The sequence below is a fragment of the Linepithema humile genome, chromosome 1 (genome assembly GCF_040581485.1).
Source record: "Linepithema humile isolate Giens D197 chromosome 1, Lhum_UNIL_v1.0, whole genome shotgun sequence".
Lineage (NCBI taxonomy): Eukaryota > Metazoa > Arthropoda > Insecta > Hymenoptera > Formicidae > Linepithema > Linepithema humile.
This window is the reverse complement of record NC_090128.1, coordinates 13,209,791-13,217,400: the sequence shown is the minus strand read 5'-3', so window position 1 is coordinate 13,217,400 and position 7,610 is coordinate 13,209,791. Positions and strand designations below refer to the sequence as shown.

The 7,610-nt window shown below is 32.3% G+C and overlaps 3 protein-coding genes across 4 annotated transcripts; 1 reads left to right on the top strand and 2 right to left on the bottom strand.

Annotated features, from left to right (window-relative positions):
• The first annotated feature begins 235 nt into the window (after window positions 1-235).
• Window positions 236-1,447, top strand: LOC105668983 (uncharacterized). Its single transcript, XM_012361717.2, has 4 exons — window positions 236-758; window positions 818-953; window positions 1,073-1,129; window positions 1,213-1,447. Exons 1-4 carry the CDS (start codon window positions 415-417, stop codon window positions 1,363-1,365), a joined length of 690 nt encoding a protein of 229 aa, XP_012217140.1. The 5' UTR covers window positions 236-414; the 3' UTR covers window positions 1,366-1,447.
• On the bottom strand, window positions 1,160-4,797 carry Arp8 (Actin-related protein 8). Of its 2 annotated transcripts, none has more exons than XM_012361714.2 (8): window positions 4,655-4,797; window positions 4,078-4,245; window positions 3,510-4,007; window positions 3,017-3,361; window positions 2,791-2,937; window positions 2,319-2,538; window positions 2,112-2,240; window positions 1,160-1,830 (listed from the first exon to the last, which is right to left on the bottom strand). In XM_012361714.2, the coding sequence occupies exons 1-8, from the start codon at window positions 4,676-4,678 to the stop codon at window positions 1,658-1,660; spliced, it is 1,704 nt and encodes a 567-aa protein (XP_012217137.1). In that variant the 5' UTR covers window positions 4,679-4,797; the 3' UTR covers window positions 1,160-1,657. The 2 variants fall into 2 exon arrangements, 1 of the variants encoding a protein (XP_012217137.1); XR_010888471.1 differs by having other exon boundaries at window positions 1,744-1,830; window positions 2,315-2,538.
• A 426-nt stretch (window positions 4,798-5,223) lies between these two features.
• On the bottom strand, window positions 5,224-7,363 carry LOC105668906 (uncharacterized). Its single transcript, XM_012361571.2, has 2 exons — window positions 7,113-7,363; window positions 5,224-6,853 (listed from the first exon to the last, which is right to left on the bottom strand). Exons 1-2 carry the CDS (start codon window positions 7,179-7,181, stop codon window positions 5,540-5,542), a joined length of 1,383 nt encoding a protein of 460 aa, XP_012216994.1. The 5' UTR covers window positions 7,182-7,363; the 3' UTR covers window positions 5,224-5,539.
• Between the last annotated feature and the right edge of the window lie 247 nt (window positions 7,364-7,610).

Genomic DNA, 7,610 nt, shown 5'->3' with positions numbered 1-7,610 from the left:
TTGTTTGTATCCAATAGAAAATCGTGAATTCTTGAAACTTTGTTATATAATTCTATATTTGTCCCTAGAAAATAAATTTTTTCATTGGGAGCCATTGTTGAAAATCATGCATTAAATGGCGGACACAGTGTGGATCTACCATAATTCCATGCTGAGTGTCAGAATTTTGACGGGAGCAGTGATGCAAACTCGAGCCGGCCAGCACCAGGGCTGGCCGGCTCGAGTTTGCATCACTGGACGGGAGCAATAGCATTAACGTGTGTGTAATTCTATTTAGCTGTTTTTTGTTGCTTGTGAGAAGGTTATACTCCAATACATTTTCATTTTTAGAGAAATGTATTTTCTTTTATTTGCAGTATTAAACAAGTAGTGAATTTTACTTCATCAGTCTTTTCAGCATATATTAAAACAAAGATGGATATGGAATATACACTTGAAGATGCTCTTGTACTATTGCAAGAAAAGAAAAGAAAGCAGGAAAAAAGTATAGAAAACTTTATAAAAATACTGTCAAACAATGAAACTTTTTCTTTAAAAACATCAAGTTCATTGGAGGATATAAAGATGAAGCAAAAAGAACTACATCAAAATTTATTAAAACAAATTCAACAAATAGAACCTAAAGATTATCCAATTTTGAGAACGTCTGATTCACGCTTAGAACTAATAACCGAAATAGAAAAAGACATTCATGATATGCAAGAGCTTTTTGATAATCTTCAACAAAAGCTTTCTGATATTCAGGAAGATATCACATAGTAAGTATATACATAGCGATGCAAAAATTCTCATATTCTTTTCACCATATTTATTGCAGTTTAAAAAATAAAAAAAGTGGACTTGATAAAATGCAAGAAGCTTATTTAGATGCCACAAATACTTTTGCAAATACAATGTATAAAAAGGAACTAATTGTGTCCAAGCGTATATTTAAAGAAATAAAGAAAGACTTGGTATGTAAAATTGCAACTTTTGAAAGCGAAATATTTATTATATAAATTTATGCAAGTTTTAAAAAGATGAAAATAAATAGTAGGATTGATATCTTCTATTTGGCAAATTCTTTTTGCAGGCTAACACAGTTGACATAATTTTTCCTAAAAATGTGGACCTCAATGACTTATTAGCGGTTTGTGATATTTTTATAATACACAATCTATACTTTTTATCAAGTTAATTTATTGTAATTAATATATAAAACTACAATTTCAGACATTAACAGCTGCTTATTCAAAAGGCGGAGACGATGTTTATATAGATGTTACACCAGATGTTTTAGAATTTGTACATTATCTCTTGGAAGCTAATATAATACAATATCATCGTAACGACAAGACTAAAATTAAAATGATTGAGCTATTGTAATATTCGATAAGTAATTAATATTTTACAATTTTATATTACTGATGTACTTATTAGATTATTATTAAAAATTGTTTCTAAACTATCTAACTATAATTATTGTAATTTTTATGGTTTTTATTTGGAATTTATTTTTTTTATTAATTAATTTATTTATTTTTCTAAATACAAAAATGTAAATAGATCTGTATAGGTGTATTTGTATCAGTTACAATTAAAAAGTCGTAACTTATTGAACATTTAATTAGTTGTGTTTGATAGTGCTACAATTATAAAATAATGTAGTGATTGTTTTTTACCATAAAAATGGAGATCTTTCTCTTAATATCCTAACTCCCCAACGATGCCATTCAGTTCGAGTAATCCATAATTCCTGTGCTGATTCCAGACAGCTCAAAATCCCTGCACCTTTCCATGTTGTCATACCAGGATCCATATCCTTCGGTTGCGTTATAATGTCCAGTTGTTCTGTGATAAAGCAAGAAAACTAACGCAATTTTTGTTTTTTGTTCTTTTAACGCTAATTCAAAATTTACAATTATCAATTCTCAAATTAGAAAAGTTTTAAATATATTTTACCACTTTTTCTATATATTTCACGCTATAAAATATCATGTGATGACATGTAAGGAATAACTGATTTATTCCAATATATATTACAAATATCAATGACGAATTTTTCGTTTGTAATTTTAATAGAATACGATGCACAGTTGTTGATCAGAGGAAGAACTAAAGGAAATACGTACCAGGCCTATACATGTAAGGTGTTTGAAGAGATATTCTGTTGCGAAGCCACATGCCAATGCCCTTAAATTTCAAACCCGATCCAACGACCAGTACACAACTATACATTTTTCGCTTGAAATCATCATTGGCTGTGAAAATAGAATTAATTTTATATGTTTTTTCTTAGTTACAGCCTTTTTATTTCAGATAAATCTTTATATACCTACAACATCGTTCAATGCTCTGCAGAATAGCTTGATCAAGACCTAGCAATTGTTGCGGGACCACGAAATCTCGGGGAGCATCTAAATCTCGATTGGATAAACTGGGTGCAGAATCGCCGACTGCATCAACTACAACTTCGTCCTCGCCAGCAGTTGCAGGTGCAGTCGCCGTCTCCTCTTGCATTTCTGACGAATGATCAAGAGTTTCTTTCATCCCACGCCTCTGAAATCAAAATTAGTATAATTAATTTTGCATAAAACAGAAACATGTTTAATAAAGTTTGAAAAAGGTAAAGCGAAAAATATTGCTTGATTAGATTTTCAGAGTTTTCATATAAATATTAAAAATAAAGTGAACATTTTTACGTTTTCGTTATTAATATCTTACGCAATAACTTCTTATATTCCAAACAAATAATATTTTGTGCTAGCAAGTCTTGCTGTTTCATCAATCAATATTTGAATAGATACTTACACTCGTTTCCCTTAAATAATTCTCGTCATAAGGATCTTCTGGATCTCCCGATGACCGTTTCTGAACGTGAACATTATGTGTTCCAGTAATTCTAAACAATTCTGGTTGAAATAAGCTTAAAGGCGCTATTAAACATTCATCGCCCACCTGTTCAAGTTTCAATGCATTTCAATATTACACAAGAAAAAATGTTTTTTTAACAAAAATAAGTATACAATAAGTATACCTGCAAAGTATATGTTTCTGTTTGTTGCTTGGGTTTTCTAACGACAAATGTTTTCTCCTGTGAGCCACACACATTTAAATCCACGTGACAAAAATCTATCTTTAGTTGATCTAAGAGTAATGCATCCAGTTTGTTTGCAGGATCGCATAATTTATATGGAAATGCGGATTTTTGCAGAAGCCAGAAAAACGTCTGTGTGACATCTGCTCCGCCGTAATCCATTCGCACTCGCGTGTCCTTATGAGAGATTGCATCTTCCACACAGGATACTGATATCTTCTGAGCTCCAACATCGACTACACACGCATAACCAAGACCTGCTCCAAACATTGCACCTACATGATCCTGTCAATAAGGTAAGAATATTAATTATATTTAATTTCTAATTTACTTGTTAATTTAATAACTATTAGTTTGTTAGTAAAAATCCTTTAATAGTTGCAAACGCAAATTCTCTCTCTTTTTGGAATACATAACATAAACATAAACTGACTTGTAACAGAATACAGCGGCCAAAACCAATCTCGTCTAGCAATAATGTAGTCAATTCTTTCAAGTAAGGTCGATGATAAATATCTGGTATAACGAGCACTGCACGATAATGCTTCAAGTCTCTCAAGGGAATATCTAGTTTCTCAGTCAGCACATATTCCCAGATTGTTTTCAAATCTGCCATGATAGCTGTCAAACTGCCGCCTGGACCCAAATGAATATTAAGTTCGCCTCTTTTGTATGGAAAATGGATATTAAAATTGGATTCTTCCTCTGGATCTAGCGATAAGATGTCATCACCGACTACTATATTGCGATCGGTTTTTGTCCACTTCATGTTACCCGGTGAAGAGACTTCTGGACTAGATCTGCGATTGAAAGCTGCTATCTGCTGTGGTGGAGTTGCGTATCTTCTGCTACCATCCGATTGTAAACAAGATTGTAGAGTATGCGACACTTGCAGCCGAGACTCTTCCATTCCCTGTGTTAGCTCCTTCGTCTGCCAAAGACAATTGTAGATGAAACCGAGATAACAAAACGTTTTTATAGTATTATATTTGTATATTTACTAGTGTCACAGCTGGAGGTAAGAAACTATCTTTGTACTTTGTCCCATTTGATAAACGTCTCCTTGCCACTGCATGCAATAATGTAATAGGCTTCAAATCAGAAGCACGACCCATACGAAGATACATAGAACCAGGATGAATAACAATAATTGTCTGTGCTTGAATTTGCTGGAAAAATATTAATTATGCATATTTGTCAAATAAACAAGAAAGAAAATTATATATATAGTTTCCAATAAATTTGTGATACAATCTGAAAGAAGCAATTTTCCATGAGAGAAACAAATAAAAAATATGTAAAGAATTTTTATAGTAGTTACATAGTTTTGAAATTGAAAAATGATGTAGAAATAATATAAAATTTTTTCAATAATTTTCTATCATGTTCTATTATTCAAAAATTTTTAATTTAATTTTTTCTTACATTTTAAATACAAAACTATTTTCTCAAAAATTATGAATGAACCAATATGTATTTATTATTTATTTATTTTTTTAATTATCTTCTTGTCAAATGTATCACTGTTTTTTATACTGTTTATTACATTTATTTATTATGATAGAAAAAGATTAGTACTTCTGCTTCTTGATAAACCGGCATTTTCGTTGGTATTCGATGTAATAATAATTAGGATAACACTGCTTCACGTCTATACAACTCTCCTTCTTTTTTTATAAATAGTCTTTTTTGACATTTAATGTAATATCCATTCCCTATCTTCTTTTCATTGATTATATTTTATATTTGCAGAAATTTCTTGTAAGATATCATAGTCGATGCATATGCCACATAAAATGTAAAATATCGAAAAAAAATATTATTCTCAGTGATTTTTATCGACAATTAAATATTTGTAACATTGCATTTTTTACTACTGCACGAATCTAAATAGGTTATGTTTCCCATTGTTTACATTCGAAAGTGAGGATGACTGATCACAACCTAAAAGTCTATTCACATAAAGATGAATAACAGAATATTCAACTCATGTACGGAGCAGTGAGCTACTCATAAATACGGAATGCTCGGACCCGGGCTTAGAAAATTAAGCGGGTGAATAATCTCGAAATCTCAATGTGATATCAAATCGTTGTAATATATTTAAATTACATAGCTAAATGTTTATGATTTACGAAACAATTAAATCCATAATAGTAACATGTTTTTATTAGGGCTTGTCATAACTAATACAGTAATATAATATACGAAAATAATGGCTTAGTTTAGACCGATTGTTTAGTACGCGTACCAAATACTAAATCTGCTTCTCCGATAGGTATAAATCGTTTAGTGTAAAATCTACACCAATCAAAGAATACTGATTTAGTACTTGGTACGCGTACTACACAAACGGTGTAAACTAAGCCTATATACAAAGATAACATAAAAATTATAATAATATCACATAGAAGTCAAAAAACATGTAGATAATAATATTACATACGAGATTGACATGCAAGATTAATAATCGCTATCAGAGATTTCAGAATCTGTTTCGTTTGTGATAATCAGTAATGGAGATATACTATCAATCATTTTATCAGCTATATCGTCGATCTCCCACATCTTTTTCTCTTCATTTCTAACGTGCCTAATAAAATTACTCCAATGTTCAGACGTTACCCGATTAACACCTTGTTCAACTAATAGTTTTACATCTTGTATTTCAAAAGAATCCGTATTACTCTTAACGTATTCTTTAACCATTGACCATACCATTTCAATTGGATTAAGTTCGCAATGATACGGAGGTAATCTAAGAACCGTTTTATTGTCCTGTTTTGCCATTTCATCTATGACATATTTATCAAACTTGTTTTTTTGTAGTGCAACAACTTGCAAAAGTTCGGCCTTTACCATAGTCTCCGATATTTCTTTTCCTTTACCTTCTAACCATTTCATTATTTCGGCTTTTTTCCAGGAAGTATTCGGCAGTTTTTCCACTTTCACAGAATGATATAGAGCGTTGTCCATGACAATAACAGCATTGTTGTCTAGCAATGGTAAAATACTTTTGAACCATTCAAGAAATGTATCGTTCATTTCGTCATGATAAACCCCCGTATGTTTTGATTCGAAACATAGAAGCCCACCAGGAACGAAACCAGCAGCACTGCCAATATGCAGAACAATTAATAATCGTTTGCCTTTTCCGCTTGGATTAGTTGGCTCCTCAGACAACCCTCGGAGAAATGCGCCCTTCTTGGGTTTAACTGTTTCTTCTATCCAAATTGTATGCGTGTCGTCATCGACATTAACCCAAGTCTCATCCAGGTAATAAATTTGCCGACCTTCTTCTCGATATCTCTTGATAGTTCTTAGATAGTTTCTTCTCCAAACAATTAGATCTTCTCTCTCTGTCAGGATTCTATGGTGGTGTCGGCAAGTATATGTAAAATTTAGTTCCTTTAACAATAAGTGAAAGGTCGATCGTTTAAAATTTGGGAGATTTTCGTCAGCATTTACAGCTTGCAGAACTTTGTTCAACGTTGGTAATTCATCATTGAAATAAAATTCGTGAACTTTTCTCCTAATAGTACTCTTGTCAAATTCATCGATTTTTTCTTTGAAAGTTAGGCGACGTTTCTGTTTATTTGGGGTTGAAATCGCACCTGTGCGCTTATACTGCAACAATATATTTTTTATGCTGCAAGCACCAATACCCGTCTCTTTTGCTAATTGAGCAACAGCATCTTTATTTAAAATTTTTGGATTTTCTTTCTTCAATTTCTTGTGTAAATTAATAATCTGGAGCTTCTGACTACTGTGGATGAGCTGAAAATACAAATAAAAAAGATACGTTTCAAAAAGAAGTAATAACAAACTCTCTCTCTCTCTCTTTGAATATGTAATTTTAAGTATTTTTTTTATATCAAAAAATATTTACTCGTAATTTTCAAACAATTTATTAAATTTCAACATATTTTTCTCGCAGTGAACTCATACTAAAAAGGAAATTTTTAGCTTTAAAATTATAATCTCCGGTGTTCCGATGCTATAAACAAATTATTAATTTTTATTCATCATTGTTTACCTGGCCACGTTTGTTTTTCTTCAAAGGAGTTAACATTAGCGGCTCTTTGATATCCAATTCTTCTTCCATCGCTGTATAAGAGTCCTGACCATTTCATTAATAAAAAAACCCTAACACTTGTTACACTGAACTTTTCGACGGTTATTTTGAGAATAAATAACTGCAACGGTCAGTATGTCAAACCTAATGCTTCGAGACTCCGGTCACCCGCTGGCTTTGGCAATTGCACGAGTAGTACAACGCTGTGGAAAGGGGGGCTCCTAAGGGCGGTATTCAAAGTCTGTTCTTATGAAGGATTCACACTGTGCACAATGTTTGACGTACGACGCCGATATCCAATAATAAAGCAGTCTAAAGTCCTAGTTTAGGCGAGAGGGGAAGGCAATTCAAGCGTGCGGGGGGGACTGCTTTCCGCCATATTGATGTAGCGATTCTCACACAGAGATTCTGTGTCTGTGACATGGTTACATTCGTATAGTGGTGCCACTAGACATAACG